At 37.2% G+C, this 19,040-nt stretch overlaps 2 protein-coding genes across 3 annotated transcripts in view; one reads left to right on the top strand and one right to left on the bottom strand.

Moving 5' to 3' along the window:
- The window catches only part of LOC105834213 (leucine repeat adapter protein 25), a 41,858-nt gene that overhangs the window by 18,851 nt on the left and 3,967 nt on the right, over nucleotides 1–19,040 (top strand). The window lies entirely within an intron of this gene.
- On the bottom strand, nucleotides 137–19,008 carry LOC105834225 (E3 ubiquitin-protein ligase TRIM71). 2 transcript variants are annotated; one of them, XM_012676542.3, is made up of 6 exons: nucleotides 18,433–19,008; nucleotides 9,751–9,880; nucleotides 7,865–8,947; nucleotides 7,279–7,575; nucleotides 6,125–6,697; nucleotides 137–5,766 (listed from the first exon to the last, which is right to left on the bottom strand). In XM_012676542.3, the coding sequence occupies exons 1-6, from the start codon at nucleotides 18,648–18,650 to the stop codon at nucleotides 5,101–5,103; spliced, it is 2,967 nt and encodes a 988-aa protein (XP_012531996.1). In that variant the 5' UTR covers nucleotides 18,651–19,008; the 3' UTR covers nucleotides 137–5,100. The 2 variants fall into 2 exon arrangements, with proteins under 2 accessions (XP_012531996.1, XP_012531997.1); XM_012676543.3 differs by having other exon boundaries at nucleotides 14,310–18,573.

Raw genomic sequence — 19,040 nt, 5'->3', positions numbered from 1 at the left:
TACTAGAAATGAAATTATATCATTGTTAAATGAATTCATAAGTTTGACGTCAACAATTTAAGAGAAGTGAAAACTTGCGATAACTTAATTAAAACGTTGGTGGACATTCTGTGTAATTGTAACGGAATATAAAAACTTTAATTTTCTTTTTCACTTTTATTCGCAAATATTATATTATCGTGAAAGCACGTTAAATAGAACCTTTTGTCATAATGTTACTTCATTTAATCCACGCGTTATTCAACTTCAATTAACTAATATTGATACTTTAAGCATCATTTTTGCATCGAACGCAAAAGTAGATATAACACGTGAATTTTATTCCACGATCAGTGCAATTTTTTTTCTACTTGACTTTTATTCCTTTTCATAAATTACACAGTATTTGGCACTGCGTTACTATTAAAGAACTTTTTATAAACTTTCATATGAAGAGGAATTTGTCGATGAACGCTGCGATTCGCGCATTTTCTTCACCGCTCAATCTATATATAGTTTTTAATATGGGCACAATTCACACACTCTGCTCTTCAACATCCACTGTCAACGCTTTACACATACATATAAGATACAACAAAAAACGCAAACAAGACGAAGCTGCCAGAGCTAAATCATCAAAAATTTTTTTAGGCAACATATTTTTTTAAATTGTTTAAAAAATGTAACATTATAGAAACGAATTATTCTATACAGAGAAGAACATCACACCTACACAAAATACTTATCGCACAAGCCTATTAATATGTATTTGTCCATATGTAAAGAAAAGCGCATGCGTCATCGACGGATTAACATGAATTGAAGACCTGACATAAAAAATGCCACGTCCCAGAAAGTTAATTGATTTCTCTTTCAAAAAAGTCCCGCGCTTAAAGGCTAGTAACAAACTGTAATTGCTTGTATGAGCAAATTTATGATATGCAAAATGAATGCGAAGAACATTCTTTTAGTGTCTTCTCGGACAAATGTATATTACTTTTGATTCACTCTTCATTTTTTCTTTTTTTCTTTGGCCGACCTTTTTTTTGTCCCGTCTTCGCTTCTCAACAAATTCATTCGCGATGATCCTTGTGGAAAGAAACTTGAATTTCCGACCGTTTTTCAAACGGACCTTCGTCGTTGCATTGATCGTGTGATTCGTTAGCGTGAACATTTGCTTTGAACACTAGAACTACCGACGAATAACTTCATTTAAATGTACTATACATCACATCTTCAGAAAAGAAGGAAGAAAGTATAAGTCAGTTAATTATTTACGTATTGCAACAAAAGTCGCAGGAAACCTAAACAGACGCAATATACAATAAGTTTGAGTAAATTGAAAAAAATTACAAATCAGTTTTAACTGCTTCAGTAGCTCTAATGTTTTAAATCTGCTTTGCTGATACGCGCGGAACAATATCTACGCGAGAGTGTAAGTGTAACTACGCAGATGCGCTATTTTGGAATGACGCGCGACAAAAAGGACGTACAATATCCCTGTAAAACAAGAAATTGTTCGTCGCCGGTAATCCTTCCCCGGGAACCATTAACGCGATCTAAGAAGAAATCGATCTCTATTGAACATCTCGTGTAGTGGATGTAACACATACAGAATGTCGTCTAATATACGTAGTTTCTCTTTAATTGTACTTACACTTATGAAAGATCGTTCAAGGAAAGTCGCACGATCCCTTCCGGATCCTCTCGTGAAAGCTCGCGCGCGCTTTTTATTCATTTAAAAAAATACCGGCGCGCGACTCACGGCTGTATGTCGCAAAGTGGGCACGCATGACTTTTTTTTTTATGTGTTTAACACAGCCGAAACTTGGCATTACACGTTAAGTGAGCATGTTGCATTAAACACGTTACACGGATTATTTCTTGAATACTCTGTCAAATATATCTTAGAAATGAATTTTTAATAACTAAAAAAGCTTTTTATTTTTTACTTATATAAAGAAATTGATTTCTTCCATTGGTATACAAGTTTAAGGGCCGGTTGTTCCAACTTCTTGGTAAATTTACCTACCAGATAAGCATGTATCTATCTTCATTTCTTTTCTTAAATAAATAAAGACAAACATATATTTACTTGATAGATAAATTTACCAAGAAGTTGGAACAACCGATTCTATGAGTTTGTGGTATCACAATAATGTGATACCACAAATAAAAAATTATTATATGCTCAGAAAAGCAATTATTCAATTTGCATTTTTTTTCTATTCAGTAATTTATCTTTATAAAGAAGTAGCAAAATTAATATTTCTTCTATATGTATACATACATTTAATTCAATTTGTATGCTGTTAGTTTTTTAAAAATCGTTTACCTACTATAATAATCTTTATCTACTATAATAAATACATAATAAGAATAGTACTGTATGTTTACTGGTCTGAGTTTGAAATTAAAATTCTTGTCATCTATAGGAATTATTAAGAAAAACCAAATAATTTGATGAGATTTGTAAAATATCTTAGAAAGTTTTTCATAGAGAAAAATTGACATTAGATAAGCTCTTTCATGAAATGATTTAGAAATATTAATTCCTAAAATATCAGACAATATTCAAGAAACACTCTGTACATGTGTTACAAGATAATTTTCTCATAGAAATAATTTGCTGATGAGGTAGTAATACCGCCGCCACTTTACGAAATATTAGAGCGATATACCAATTACTTCCCACACATAAAGACATTCATAGAAAAGTGCTTTCATACACGATTTTTATGCTGCGCATCTTCCATTGGATAATTTCTTATATTCATTAAAAATATTAAAATCTCCTCTATGTATAAACGTTACTCTTTATTTTAAATAAGCAGCTTTATATTAGCAGCTTTAGAGGAAAGAGTTTTAAGGAATAAAGTTCGCTTGAATGCGAAATACTCTTTGTGAGTGATGGAACGACCAATGCGGCTTGGAGAATTATTATTTCTCAAAAATGCAATATACATTGATTGTTTCAAGATAATCGTACGTACATGGAAGATGCCCAAGGAACATTTCGCATAAATTTGCAACGGATCCGAGAGAGTCGGTGGACCACTATTCATACGAGATTATACATCGTATAATTCGTAAAAGCGCACCGTATCCTTTACAACGACGCTAAGAATGTATATACATTTAATTTCCATTTCAACCGGACCTTTTAAACAACCACGAAGAAACAATTAGCGTCCCGCTGCCTTTCTCTTTCAACGAGAAATTTTTAACGGTCTTCCTCTCTCTCTCTCTCTCTCTCTCTCTCGTAAGCACTCATACATTTTGTACTAATCATCATCAACCAGCGATAACGATTAATTACATTATTAATGTCTAACATTATCAGGTAATTATCTTAACAATGAACTTACTGGCTAATGCTTAATGTTATTATAATAATAATATTATACTTTGCCTTTCTTGACTTTTCTTCAAGAGAACAATGACGCTCCAAAAATTTGGAAAAAAAATTCTTCTAGTGGCATAATTTCCACGTTCTAATAAAATCTGACATTTTATTCAAGTTATCTCGTTGTCTGTTTTTCGATCAACATTTTTTTCCGTTTGCTTATGGATTTGCTAAATCCATAAGTCTCCTAAATATGAAATACTAAGATGCCGAGTAACGCAAAGGTTGCTGTGTAAAATAGATATATACAAATTTAGTTCGACCGAAAAATCTTCTGACTTGTTAAAAAATGTTATTATATAATAGATAGATTTCATTATGTAAGAGATAAAAATGTAATTAAATTCAATTTTAATTAAAATTCTATTATTTTGGCAAAATTAATGAGTCTAAGAAATTTGTAACAGTGAAAGCAATGGCAAAGATTCTTAATTACAATGTGCTTGATTTCGATGATAAGATATATGAAGAATTTCTAAAATTATCAATACTTATTATTTTATATAATACTAAAAACGCAATTATATTGTGAAGAAATCAATACAAATAAAATAAATCAATTGATATATTTGATTACACACTTAAAAAATTTATAAAAGTGTAAAGTTAAAATATAAAATTGCATGCATTAATAATTCTCTCGCAATTTCTACTTTATATAAACGTATAAACAAAATAATTGTAGTTTAGCGTCATGCATAATTGCATTTAGAAAAACGTAAGGGAATCTTACAAATCTGCAAATTAATTGATATTAATTAAATTTATGATTTAATTTAGTAAAACAGACAAAACTCATTAGTCGCATAAAGTAACATATAAAACAAGAAAAAAAGCATCTACATAATTCGAATAATCGAATAATAATCGAATTTTCTTAACAACAATAAAATGCTTTAATAAAACATGATCGCTGATTATATCGGGATCTATCAATAACTCATTAATTTTCGTCGTTATTATTCTTTTAGTACAGCATATCGATCAATTTTATTTGATCATTTAATCGTTCAAAACATTTATCGTAGTTATTCTTTTTCTTTACTTTGATTCAATATCTTTCTGTTGTATTTACACAGGATAAAGAATAAAGATCTAAAAATATCCGAGCTAAGCATTTCGTGTCCAATCAGAAGATACAGCGGATTACGCAATAAAATTTCAAAATTTTAAAACAGATAAATAATAATACAAAATTATTAATCAGAGATAAGAGAGTTGCATATTCCCGGGAAAAAATCTTCATATCCAGAATCAAATTATAGATTAAATTATATCAGGGCAGATCTAATTTTTATCAATCGAGTTGTAAAATTAGATCCGCTCTATAATTTGGTCTATAACTTGATTCTTTTGACATAATTTGATCTATTTTAATATGGAGATTTTTTCACGGGTTATTTCAATAAATATTGTAAATGTGCTAAAAAAGTAAATTGCAACCTTTTATCAAGATTAAAATTGAGCGTCTTATATAAAGCGATCTCGCGACGCGGAATGAGACCAAAGAACGAGATTCCTTCCCTCCTCTTGTTTTGCAAACAATTATACCCTCTAACGTAATTTACTGGTGGCTCCAAAATTGCGCCACGCGTTGCAATTATAAAAATTGCGATAGCTGTCGCCGTGGTCGGTACCGCTCATGCTTGATGGAAACAGAAATCCCTGAAGTTTTCATTAGATCATCAGAACATTGCGTCCGCGATCCTGAAGTGTCAACCGAACATGATAGTATTCCTCGGCACCGGGTCCACCTGACGGTCCAGCTTTACTAGGCGTACATAATTACGTCCGTAATCCGTAAACGTTATTCTACCGTCCCAATGAAGGGCTATACCCAATGGACGGTCCATTTCTTCCTGACCGGGCTTGTAAGAGTAGAGTAACGATCCGAATGAGTTGAACGCCTTGATTGAATTGTGGCGGGAATCGGCAACGAGAATACTCCCGTCGTCAGCCGCTATTATGCCTTGAGGTCTCTGAAACGTGGGGGTATTTTCCTCATTTGGCTCATCGCCACTTTCCCCGTCCTGCCTCCTGACCTTTGACTCCTTCTCGCATTTAAGTATATGGCTCTCCATCATGTTATATTCAATTATCAAAACGTGGTGATTGTTGAAATCCGTGACGATCAGCTTGCCCTCAGGACTGAAGCAGATACCGCGTGGCGAGTCCAGGTATCTCAGCTGATGCGATTGGCCACCGAACATACGTAAGGGAATTCCCTCGGGGCTGAACAACTGGACACGGTGGTTCCTCGTGTCTGTGACTGCGATTTCGCAAACTGAGTTTACGGCTACGTCCCACGGATAACAGAATTGCCCCTGTTTCTCGCCGTGCTCGCCGAAGGCCCTCAGGAATTCTCCCTCCAGCGTCAGAATCTGAAACACGATGATCCCATCGTTGTGATTACAAATCCAAACGGCAATCTTGATATGGACTTCGTAAAAGAAACAATATTAGAAGCGAGTATGCAATATTATATGAGAAACACACATAGAAAAAAATCAATTTTGCTAAAGTATTTAAAAATTAAACTGCGTACAGACCTGAAAATAATTTTCCAGCTAAACTATGAAAATATGTAGATCAAGATGACCAGATTATCAAAAAGAATTTGCAGCGTTTCTCATAATTATTTTAATAATCCAATAAAATTATTTTCACATCTGTATCTATAGGTAGATACAGATGTTTAGGTACTTCAACAAAACCATGTAAATACGCAATAATATCAACCTGAACGCGATGATTATCCTTGTCGACCACGATAAGACGATGTCTGGCGTCGACGGCGATCCCGGCTGGACGATTGAACTGACAAGGGCCGTTTCCGTAGCATCCAAATTTCCTGATCAGCGTGCCGTCCTCACGGTAGATCTGTATACGGTTATTGGACCGATCGCTGATTATGATGTTACCCTCGTGGTCGCAAGTCAATCCCCACGGGCGGCAGAGATTGTCGGGATTATTTTCGCCGAAGTAGCCGAGAATTATGACGTCCGTGCTCCTGACCTGCAATTCGGATGATCTTGCAGGGAGACAGATGTTGCGATCGTAATTCGTTATCGGACGACCCCGCGGAATCGATTGCAGCATATGTTCGCTTATTCCGTATGGGAAATACGGTTGTGATAGTTTGCAATCGCGATTCGGTAAACGGTCGCCGATCGTGCCTGGGCCGTTCACCATGACGTTTCCTCCGTTGGCGATCACTGATAGCACGTTACTGTCGGAACTTCTGAAGGAAATCCAATTCTCATCTCGGATAGATCGAACCTTTGCCTTCCGATTTTGACGAATTTGCCAAATCTATAAATGCGAAATTGAAAAAAAAGCTTTTTTGAATTAATTAAAATATTAAGGAAAAGAGAGGAGAGTACGCTTGAAAATGACAAAGTATCAAATCTTCCTTTTTTTAAAAAATTAATATTGATTTATTAAACATCATTTTCTGTTTATTTTAAAAGATACTCTAGTAGCACATTTAGTTAATTTTATGTATGTACATTTATAGGAAATGTATATAAAATATAGATGTGAAAATTTTTATAAGAGAATTAAAGATTTATATTTAAAAAATACTAGTCTCAAACATATTTTCTCAAAACGTATTTTCAAAGAATTTGGCTCATTCGAAGATTAGGAAGTACGCACTCCCCCCACCTAATTGTCAAACCTTTAACTTTATGGACTGAACAGATTTTTTTAAATAACTTTTTCCATTGCTGAATTAACTCGTATTTAAATCAACTTTAAAAAGTTTCTTCTGACATAAAATGAAGAATAAAAATAGTTAATTTAATTCCAGTGAAAAGGAATAAATAATTTTGTCCCGACAGACCTACATTCTGCTTTAAATGTAAAAGTTAAATGAAATGAATTTGAAATACCTCAGCCAACACCATATCTTTCCTCTGCAAAAGGTCATCAGGATTACACACAGGGGATGATCGGGCGTCGTGGATAGCGCATTTGAGAGCACTAACGGCTTGCGATAGCCGTGTCTTATCCTCCTTCAAATTCATGTATTTCTCGTGAAGGACCTCGTACTTCCATCGGCGCGTTTCCACAATCTGTTTAAATAATTTCTTCTCCCTCTCCTCCACCGCAGACCACATTCTACGTGAAAAGAACTTAACATCAGTGAGCGCTTCCCTGGCTCTCTGATCTAACGCTGCAATGTCCAGCTGTAAAAAAAAACACACAATAAACTCCTACTCTTATTTACACATATTCTCTTATACTTTAGATAACACGTTTCTCATTCTTACTATATATTAACATAAAATATGTATTTACTTTAGGACTGTGCATTTATTTTAAATGAATTTTAAATAAATTCTATAAAGCAAAGTAACAAGAGTCCTAAGGATTCCGCATGGGAATAAAAGATTTACAAAATTGCACGTTTCCAATTGAAGAAAAAGAAGGCGAAGAAAAAGCGGCGCTTTCGAGTCGAACAGTTAACTGACTCACCCCCATATTTTCCATGTCATCCGCGAGAACGTCGATCCCGAGGTAGGCCTCGGTCAGCACCTCTTCAGCCTGACGCTGGGCGGTGTCGAGGAACTCGGCAAATTCCACCGTCACGTGCTTGTGAACGCACGGAGTAGCGCAATCCTTGCAGATGGTTTTGCAGCAAGTCTGACAATAAAACAATTGCGTGCACGGATGATCAATGCATTGATACGACGACGGTGTCAAGGCCTTAAGCGGCTGATCGTGCGCTCGATCTCCCTCGGGGGTCTCTTTTGCCGTCTCTTCCTTGCTCGAAATCGCATCCTCCTCTATGTTCTGAGCCCATTGTTCGCTCGCAGGTGACTGTTGTCCTGAATAATTCTTCTTTCTTTCAATAATCTCCAACTCCTCTAATATCGTCGGGATCAATGGTGACTCGGATAGATCCCTCTGAATACTCGGGCTACGAGTTCGCTGTATTCGTGATAGTACACTTGTGTCGCTCTCGTCTTTCTCCAACTCATTCCTCGTCAAAGTTATTAACGGCTCATTGATCACGTCTCCCTGAACACTCGGGCTGTATTCCTCACGCACGGGCGATTGTCGCCTGGAGATGTCGTCCAGCAAATCAAACTTCAGAAGATTCATGTTGAGATCCTCGAATGTCTCATAGCTCGGCCGGTAGCTCTCGCTTGAATAGCCCGAGAAGCTTGAACCAGGTACATCAGTTATGCTGGCATCCTCAAACATTCGAAAATACTCGAAATGGTCTGGCATTTCGTCCAGCTGGTGAACTGGCGAATGACTCATTAGATTGTCATCGGAGGAGCTCGAACGACTCTCGCTCGAGCAGCTCAGCGAGCTGGCCGGCAAAGGACTTGGACTGTACAGTTTCGGACATTCGTTCAAGGAATCTACGCGATTGAGGTTCGTGCGATTTAATACGCAGTCCTTGGGTTGTGGTTGCGACAGTTTGCCCGGAGGAAAATGCTTCGAAAAGCGATTTGGGCTGGAGTCCGGGTATGATCGGATCTTCTTGGCGGCTGTGAACTTCCTTGGCGTAAAGTGTTGATCATCTTGCTTCCGAGGCTTGTTTGTGAGCTGAAATAAATTATCGTGCTGTTTACCCTACGTAAAAACTCAACACTCACTAGTTTATTTAACTCGATATAATTTAAAATATTCAGAAAAATATAAAATTTGCATTAATGAGAAATTATATACAGATATCATTTTTTATAGGATGAACTGCAAATTTCAATTTGAAATTTTTTATATTTTGATCCTTCTAATTTAATTGAATGCTCATGATGCAACAGTCTTGCGCGTCTGCTCTCCACGCCAAAATTCGAGATGCATTCAAAACATATTTTATTGTATAATTGATCACCGCCTCTTGGAAGACAAACCAGAAAAATTATATACTTTAGCCAAGCAGTCACCATGCATGAGTATGCGTCAAATAAATGAGATCACTTCAGTCACATTGATGGACTAATTAAAGAGAGAGAGAGAGAATTTAATTAAAAGAAGCAAATATAAATAAACAATTCTCTAATGGTACCGAAGCAATATTACTGCATTTGTTACAGAAGGTTAAAAATATAAAAGAAAATTTCTTATTAAGTAATACAGTGATAACATAATTTTAGTTTTATAATATTAACTATAAAAGTTATTAAAATCTAAAAACCTTGGCTTGCTAAAATTAGTTTTTTAAGTACTTTGAGACGTGACATATCATGTTTAAATATTGTTCTAAACTCCCGATCAAGCTAAACTATGATTCTTATAACCTACGCGGCCTACGCCGTCGTTGAATATAATATTCTATGAATATCATTTTGTCGAACATGATCGATCGTATTATTCTATCAATTACAGATCATTTGCAGGCTACTTACTTGCATAGAGTGGCGATTGCAATCTATTCTGTTGCGGGGAGTTTTCAATTGATTCATCGTGGCGGGCAAAAATTCCTGATAAAGATCCAAGGAGGTCTCTTGTGTCGCGCGTTTGAAAAATCTTGTTTTCCTGAAACGATAGTTGGGACAAGTTACTGAATATGACATCTCGAATAAAGGCGTAAAACCGGATATAAAGATAAGAGAAGAGTTACAGAGGCAATGTAATGATAAGAGAAGATTGCATTAAATATGATCAAACTGGAATGGCGCACAACTATTATTTTTGACCCGTTACATGATCCGTTTAAAAAGAGATGGCAAAATTCTGATAACTAAATTTGTCGGAAACATTTTGCCAAAAGCCTGTTACAAATATTGTTATCGAAAAGGTGGCAGATTTGAAACAGACCGTTATTTTCAATACTGTTAACAGAATGACAACAAAAAAAGTAATCAAACTCTGCCAACATAACATGATGACAAATAAATAGCAAAAACCAAATAGAGTACGTTATATATCATGACTAGTATATAAGTTCAAATAAAATATTATAATCCCTCTAAGCAATGGCAAATAATTAGTTGGAACTTTCCCTTTTTCAATATAACTGTAGATTAATAATTGAAAATCTTTTTGTTAATAAGATTCATAACAATAACATTATGTATTGTCATTAAAATATAATACTGTTATTATAATAATTTTATAGAGAGAAAGATCACTAATCTGATATAGCACTTTATTTTTGACGGTTTATGTATTCTTTTAATAATATAGTTTATTTGGAATTAAAAAAAAAAAAGAATTTAAATTATTTCTTTAATTATTCAAAAAAGAAATTTTTAATATATATAAAGTATTTATTGTATATCAAGAAGATTACAATATTTTATAACATAAAATCTCTTGAGATGAAGCGGTACGCGTTTATAAAGCATTCAGCAGCTCGAGCTTAAATCTTAGCAAGAATCTTTGTTAAGATTTAAGCGGGGAACAATAAGCATTAACAAAGAAATCGACTTAAAAATATGCAACTAAACCCCAGCTTATGTTCTAAATAAAAAAAAAAACACTCAAACTTGAGGATTTAACAGAATTTGACTTCCAAAAGAAAGAATTTTGTACAAGCAAACAAAAATTCGTTTTCTTTGTTACGAGTAAATGTAAAAGTCATTGCAGTACATATTTCCTATTTCTCATTGCTGTTACATACTGTATATAAAGCAAGATAAATAATTTCTTTTAAAAATCTAAATAACTGTTTAAGAAATAAAATAATGCTATTCAAGAAAAAATAAAATTAACAAATTTCGTTGCTATTTTTACAATTAAAGTAATATTTTAAATTCGTAGTTTCTCAAGCAAAATGTTATTCTTTAAATAATCATTTAGATTCTTAAATAATTTTACTTAAATAATTTTATTTATTTCTGCTGTACTGGCAGTATGTAACAAGAAGCAATGAGAAATACAGATACCGCAATGACCTTTACATTTACTCATAACGAAGAAAGTTCGATCCTCGCAAAATATTATTTATATTTGATAACAAGATTCCTTGAAATTATAAAGATTTCAACCTTGGGCGAAAATTGGCCTGCTTTAACGTTTATTTTATCGACACATTATTTTAACTAGTATGACATATAAAAAATGTATTTCACATCAGGTATGAACATTGTCGCGACTTCTTTCTCGTCATGCATAATACATTGCGTTTACCAATTTGCATGCTATAGCTGATGACAATACTGTTAATAGAAGCTATGAATAAATTTAAAAAATGTATGTACAACATTAAAGACTAAAACTATAAATAATCATTTTCCTTGATATTTCTAGTAATATGAAAAACCGATTACACGAAAAAAAAACTTATTTAAAAAAAAAAGTATAAAACGATACAATTACTTAATATAAAATGCAATATATAATTTGAGTGTTAATAAGTGACTTTGTCGCGATTGCGAGATAAAGCTATTACAACATTATTTACAGACATTATTTAAAATTTGAAAATCGATAAACAGGTGAAAATTTCACTTGAACAATCGGCTGTAATTTTTACCGTGACTGCTTCGTCGATATAATTCACTTGTTCTTTTCTCGATACGACACTTTACCACGAAGCTTGTTGATATTTCAACCACCACGGTCCCTCGTTCGCACCGAACTAAACTGATTAGGTCTCGCGTTGTTGACAAGGATTTCTCGAGATATTGCGACGAGGTCACTTTGTATAATATTCGGATTATACAGTGTGTCTTATTTTTAATTTCTTAACTACTTTAATATTCTATTCCATTATTAACTTGAGAGCAATTTTTCTTCTTTGAGAAATATAATTTTTCCTATATTGTCAAAAAAGATAAAAATTTTTTAAAATTTGTTTTATAAAAAGTTTGTTTCATATACGATATTATAATATCTAAAAAAATTTTCTCTGTAAACGCAATGAACATAAAATTTTCCAACGAAAACATACAGTAAATTATCGTATAAATTATTTTAAATATATTCCCATATTGGATTATTTTAAATATATTTTCATGTTAATTATATATAAACAATATTTAATTTTGCAGTAGAAAAGTTTGCTCGTTTCTCACATAATAAATATAATAAGCAACAAGTTCGTGCTTATACAACGTGAGGCTTTGAATTAATTTCAAAATCATATCGCTCCGTCGCTTTGCTGGAATTACATTAAAACTGAAATTAAAATCTCGTTAGTATTCTCTCTTTGCAGCATTGCGAGGAAGTGAATCACTTTAAAGACATTAGGACAAACGGTAAAATGGCAGATTACTTTTTCACAATTCCTTATCTATTAGAAAAATCCAGTTTTAAAGCTGCATCTTGTAACTTGTACTTGCGTAATTGACAAATGCAAAGGCAAATAATTTTTTCTACGTTTTGTTCCAATATTTGTCTAGGCATAAATTGTCATAAATATAAGTTTTTTTTTAATCCTTTGGTATACGTGTACCAAACAGCCAATCCCTGTCTATAATAGCTTTCAAATGAGAAATGTTTCAAGTCGCTCAATCAAGCTACCCAAAACTCGCGCCTTCAGGTACAAATAAATATTGATATTTTAATATCAGGACTTTCATTTCGAAATCACGTTAAAGGTCTGCTTTTAATTATCACGCCAAGTCTGGGACACCTCGTATATTCATCATAAGACATACGTATACATGTGTGCGCATAAAATATGTGAATTATCGCCTATCGATCTGATACTAGGGGTGGGTGCGCTCCTCGCGGTAGTTAAGGCTCGAAATCTGCGACGATTTCATTCTCGTATCATTTTATATCGAGCGGAAGCACGTCAAAGAGGCGTCTCATTCGTGACTTTTCCGGAATCCGCTCCGCGGCCGATGCGGAGGGTAATATCCTTGTGATCGCCATGGCGACCAAGGTCAGATCCGCTTTTCCTCTCGAGGGTCAGGAAGGAGGAGAAAGTAAAATGGCCGGGATACCTGCGGATATCTCTCTTTCTCTCTCTCTCTCTCTCTCTCTGCGAATGTGCTTGCGCACGAGCCGCCCTGTGAATGTGCGAGCATGCGTGATCCGGCAAATTTACCCAAAATATACGAGTCCTAGCTCTACTGTTTGTCGTGTACCGACACGGCTTGATCAAATCTCGCTTGATCAAAATCCCTTTGTCCTCGCTCGTGCGCACATCCGACAAAATTTTCGTTTTATTTTTATCACAGGACGGAGAGCCACGGAGATGTAAATGTATCACCGCGTGGATCCGTCGCGAGCCTCATTTTCTCTCCACGTGTTATTTGTAAGGTTCAACCCCTCAATTGTGGGCATTACGCTAAGTGGACGAATTACACGACGGATGCGAAGTGGAGTTCCTGGGAACCTCTCTGCTTTTAAATACGGGGAGGAAAAGGGAGAGAGACAAAATTAATCGGTCTCGTCGCGTACGCACATGCCGCGCTTTTAGTGTAATTTCTCAGGACTCCGAGGGAGAAAAGATTTGTCAAGGTTACAAGCCGAGCGGCAGAGACCTCGCATCCCTTAGGTTGAGGGTTAAACGCGTATTCTCGGCCGTGCTTTCGACAAGGCACCTCGTGCCTCCATTTTTTATTTTTACAATCTCGAATTCCCGACACTTCTCGGATTTTCATCTTCAGAACCGTATGTCCACACTATGCTTGCCAATCCCGTATCGATCTCTGTAAATATTTTATGAAAACGAATTTGCCGGCTTCGCGTTCCCACTGCGGTGGGCGCTATAAATGACGTAGGCCGGCACTTTCGCTCTCGTTCGCGTTTCAATGCCACGGAAACGCTCCGTGACTATGCGTGAATACCGTGGGGCGCGGGGGAAGGGGAGGAATTGCAAGGGATGTCGTGACGTCGGAAAAAACATACGAACGCGCGGGCGATTCTCGGCAAGGTCCGCACGGATTGATGCTCCGAGCGGAATAAAAATGCCAATGGCAAGGGTAAAAAACGTGCGCGCGGAGGAGGGAAGGGGGTGGAGAGGGCGGCATAGGGTAGACGAGGGCTGAAGTTCGCGGAGTTTCCTCACCTCTCGTACGAGCGGCAGTCGTAGCGATGTGCGGCGAGCATGCTTCCCGAGATGTCCACGCTCGCGTATCTCTCCAGGATCAACGTCTTCGTCGACTGGACACTGACGCAGCACAGTTGGCCACCCGCTCGGTCGGATGCGGCCGGGTAGAATCTCCGCATGCCTCCGAGGCTGTCCGAGTGGAGAGCCGCGAGAGGAACACACTCGCGGTGGGACCGGGGCTAGCTGCCGGAGCGAGCCGCACCGAGCGTCCGTTGTAATGCTTGAGCTCGACTACTTAGAGGCCCGAGCGATCGCGTTGAGCTCCCCGAACGTTTTTGGATTCCTCAATAGGGTGACTTTTATTTTTTAATACTAGGGGAATATTGAAACGCTTTTACGAGCGATTAATAAAAATGAGTCGCAAATAGCTGATATTAATTTTTCTTATTGACCGTCGCGGATTAAAGTTCGACCAGTCAAGGGATGAGTAGGCCGAGCGATAGGCCTTATCGTTCAAAGAGTAAGACCGTAAGAATAATGTATTAGAAACGATCTCGTATACCCACGTAACAACAGCCAACACACGAACTGTCTTTCTCTTTTCTTTTGTCTCTTTCTTGTCGAAGATTATCAAACTGGAAACAGGCGTTCGTTACGGTTGCGGACAGTTTCACTGAACTTTCTCACTTTCTTCGTCGTGTTTTTCGGCGTTTTGAACCTAGTCTCTCTGGACTCTCCTGATCTCTGTAGGCTGCGGCGCGTAAGAAAGCGCGGACTTCAAAGAAGAGTGACAAGAGACTCCGGAGTTAAAAGGTTCGAGAACAATCGTCGGGATCGCGTACGATTTCCCGTGAGATTCCCGCGTTCCATTCTCGACGAGCGTCGACTCCTGGACGGGGGGAGGGTTCACGATTCCCGCGCGCCTATTTTTGGCACGAAGATCCCAGGTGACGGGGAGGATCGTCGCGAGGAGAAGAGCCACGGAACTCACTGGACGAGTCCCGCCGCGGGCGCGTCAGGAAACGACCGGCGCGTAGGATGCCGTAGACTTGCACCACGCGGACCCGGCGAAGATCCCGGCGCGAGTGCGAAGCGGTTTTTCTTCTCAGCCGCGCTTTGCCACCCTTCGCCGAGCGAGCTGGGGGTTGCGAGAAGCCGTGCGAGTCGAGCCGGCGCGCGAGAACGTCCGCCCTTTACTCCGGCTCGCGCTCTACCTCTGAATCACCCACGTCGCCCACGCATCGCGAGATGCCGGGGGCTCTCTGCGTAGGTGAACTTCTCGCGAACCCCTTCCCCGGGCAGCGCCATGCGGTTTCCGCGCGGTACGCCTGCGCCCGGAAACCATGAATGGAGGCGCCCGCTCAATGCCGGGCGGCCTTTTATTTGCTCGCTCACAGGAGCACTGCGGCATCTCTCGCCTCCTCTCACTCCTCGACGACGGGAACGAGAATGAGGAGAATAACGACGACGACGACGACGACGACGACGATGACCTTCAGCCGGCAGTTAGGGTCGATCGGGCACAAGCCAAGTCTCATTCCAGGAGGAACAGGTGTTGCGTTGGAGCCGCGCGGGTCAATCCTCTCGCACGAACACGCGTCATGGGTCGTTAATTATCAATGAATCTTTAATTGGCATGGATTGGATCTTTAATGGCTGTCGGCGGCGGATAGTAAAACAAGAATGCTTTATGTATGGGAGCGGAATTACACTGGGCTGTCGAGCTAACAGTAAAATTTCCATTTACGTCATTGTCAATTGTAGAAGCTTCATCGTCCTACGACATCTCAAAAAGGCATATTTAAGTGTAAATAAAACGCTAATTATTTTATAAGTAACGCTGGTATATAATTAAATAATAAATTATTGATCTTGTGTATCAATAATAAAAAACTTTTTTACGTTATCTTACAGCAATCAAAGTTTTCCCTTTCCTCCCCTTTCCCCTTTCTTTTTTTCTCTCTTTAGATAATTTTAGACTAAGTTCACAAACTTTTTAGACATATCAAATATTTACTCTCTAACAGATTTCTGTGTCGATAATCTCGAACAGAATTCTGTGTCGTAATTTTCAAGATTACTTCTATAGGAATTATTTATGTATTTTTTATATTAGATTTTTTTCACAGTTAAATACATTATATGATAATTAATAAAATAAAAATACATAGTGGAAATAGTATGGATTCCCTATTTACATTTTGTAAAATAACTTATTAATGATCAATATTTAAAATTAAAAACTTTACACACGCACACACACACACACTATATTATGATTTTTCTCAAATCGATGTGACACATCTTTAAAATTCATAGTAATATGAATCAATAAGAGCCATACCATTCTAATCATTTGCCATTGAGTTACGTAACTAATTTTTTATATCGCCGTTATATCCTTTCGAGAATAGCAATAGATACTATTAAACTCTATCAAAGCTCTAATGAAAATTCTAAAAATTATTTACATGCATTGTAATTTAGAGAAAATATTTTATATAACAAAAAATTTACTGACTCAAAAGTGAAGTTGTATATTATAATTAAAAATAAGAGAATAAAACTTCGGAGACTTTCGAGATCTTCCTCCCCTGTATACGCCCATGTTATATTGTACACACGTAGCTCATTTATCTTTCATGTGTAAATGCTCGATCTTGGATCCGTTATTCCGAGAATTTGTTTTAAAGAACGAATCGCATTTAACAAATCAAGGCACAGCATCCAAATTGTAATCTACGTTTCCGTTTCCCGGGACGTTCAATCTTCCACCACAATTTTCTATCGTTCGTCTTCTCCTTGCATTGCTATTTTATACAAAAACAAATACTTAATTAAATACAAATTTAAAAGAGAGAATTGCTCGTATTGTTCTCCATTGTCTAAACCGATTTCTTCTATATTGCTGCGATACCATCGGGAAAGAGTTGAACGAGATTCGAGATGCTAAGAATTAGCGGAACGTGCAACTTTATGAATGGGCAACTTGGGCGTGAGGGAACGCGTGGTGGTGGTGGTGGTGGTGGTGGAGGGAGAGAGCGATCATGCCGCTTTAACGATCGAGCGCGACCCCCCACCCTTGTCTGCCTCTTCATCCCCTTTTCTCCAGCTCGTTCACGAGCCACCCTCCTCCTCCCTCTTTCTCTCTTTCGATTTATCCCTTTGCCTTCCTTCTTCTGTGCACGATCCCATTCTCTTCCTCCCTCGCCGGCTACGTGCGCACACGTGCAATAGTGCAATTGTGTCGGTCACGGGCCGTTCATGACGGCAGTGTGCGCGGGTGTACGCGCAGTGCACGTGTGCAAATCCCTCCGGGGGAGAGTCGCGCGTGCACACGTATTCTCCTCTCAATGCATATCCATGCGCGAGCAAGGGCGGAGTGGGCACTCTCATGCGGATAGTCGCGTCGAACGCATCGGATGACAATTGAAATTGGACGCTCGCGTGGGCCCACCAGCCCCGATACACTTATAGCGGAATGTATCAAATTTAGTTTCGATACTGAAGATCTTTGAAATCCAAGCCATACCGCGCGAGAGGCACGAGAGGAAGAGGGAATAACGCTATTATAACAGCATATGCGAAATTGAATTTTGTGAGGGATAAAAAAAAAACACAATTACAGCCACGAGATACGTGCGATAAGAAATTTTGTAGAATTTTTTTTAGTGATTGTAATATCAATCGTTTATTTTGTTTTTTATGGCATTTATTTTAACACAAGATTCAATATAAAATCAATGTTATTCATTAAAAATTTTAACACGCACACGGTAATTAAGTTATAGTTTAAACTAGAAATATATGGAAAAAAGCGCGAGCATTTCGTCGTGAAAATTAAATAGAAAGCGTTAGTTCTAAATAGAAATTTGATTAAAAAAAAGAAAAAAACTTTTAAAAATAGTTTGATAGATTCAAGGCACAATGTGTATCTAATGCATACAGCATCTGAAATATGTTCAGTAAAATATCAATCCGGTAAAATATTAGTAGTACGTACATAGTTTATCATTTAACGAAAGATTAGTAACCGTAAATTTCCGGAAAGCGAGCAATTCTGCATCTCTAAATTTGATCGAATTCCGCTTCGATTCTCAGGATACGATAATTCAAAGATACCTAGAGAAATTCCCCTCACCATTGATCGTTAAGGGCGCAGCGGGCTCGGAGGGGTGAAAATCGCCCGGTGTGGGTGGCCGGGACATCGATGAACGAATTTCCCCCACCAGGGTACCCAATACTGAGAACAGCGTGGGAGCTTCCAAGGTCATCACAAGAGCAAAACGTAGTACGACGCCTCCGCCAGGACGCCCGCGCACGAGACGTAGGCGTGCAATATATATATACAGAGGTCATCTACAAGATGCTTTGAATTGCCAACAGCAATTAATACGCATTTTATTGTTGTATTATTACGAATTATCTAAAGCACAAATAATTTTATTAATTAAAAAATTCTCACTCTGATTCGAGTCATGAATTTATTAAAAGATAATACCAATCAATACGCTCTTTCGAATTCTAGCTGATGCAAATGGAATTGCATTTATTTGCAATATCAAAGCAAACTTATAAACGACACAAAACTAAATCCTTTGAGAACATAATGTAAAATATTATACAATTATAAAATAAATTTAGAAATTTATATTCATGAAAACATTCAGCGTAAAACAAAACATAAATTTTAAAGTATATTAAATATTTGTTATTTTATTGATAGCAAAAATAGCAATTTAAAGAATT

This window comes from Monomorium pharaonis, chromosome 8 (genome assembly GCF_013373865.1).
Source record: "Monomorium pharaonis isolate MP-MQ-018 chromosome 8, ASM1337386v2, whole genome shotgun sequence".
In the NCBI taxonomy this organism is placed as follows: Eukaryota; Metazoa; Arthropoda; class Insecta; order Hymenoptera; family Formicidae; genus Monomorium; species Monomorium pharaonis.
This window is presented reverse-complemented; position numbering and strand designations above follow the sequence as displayed.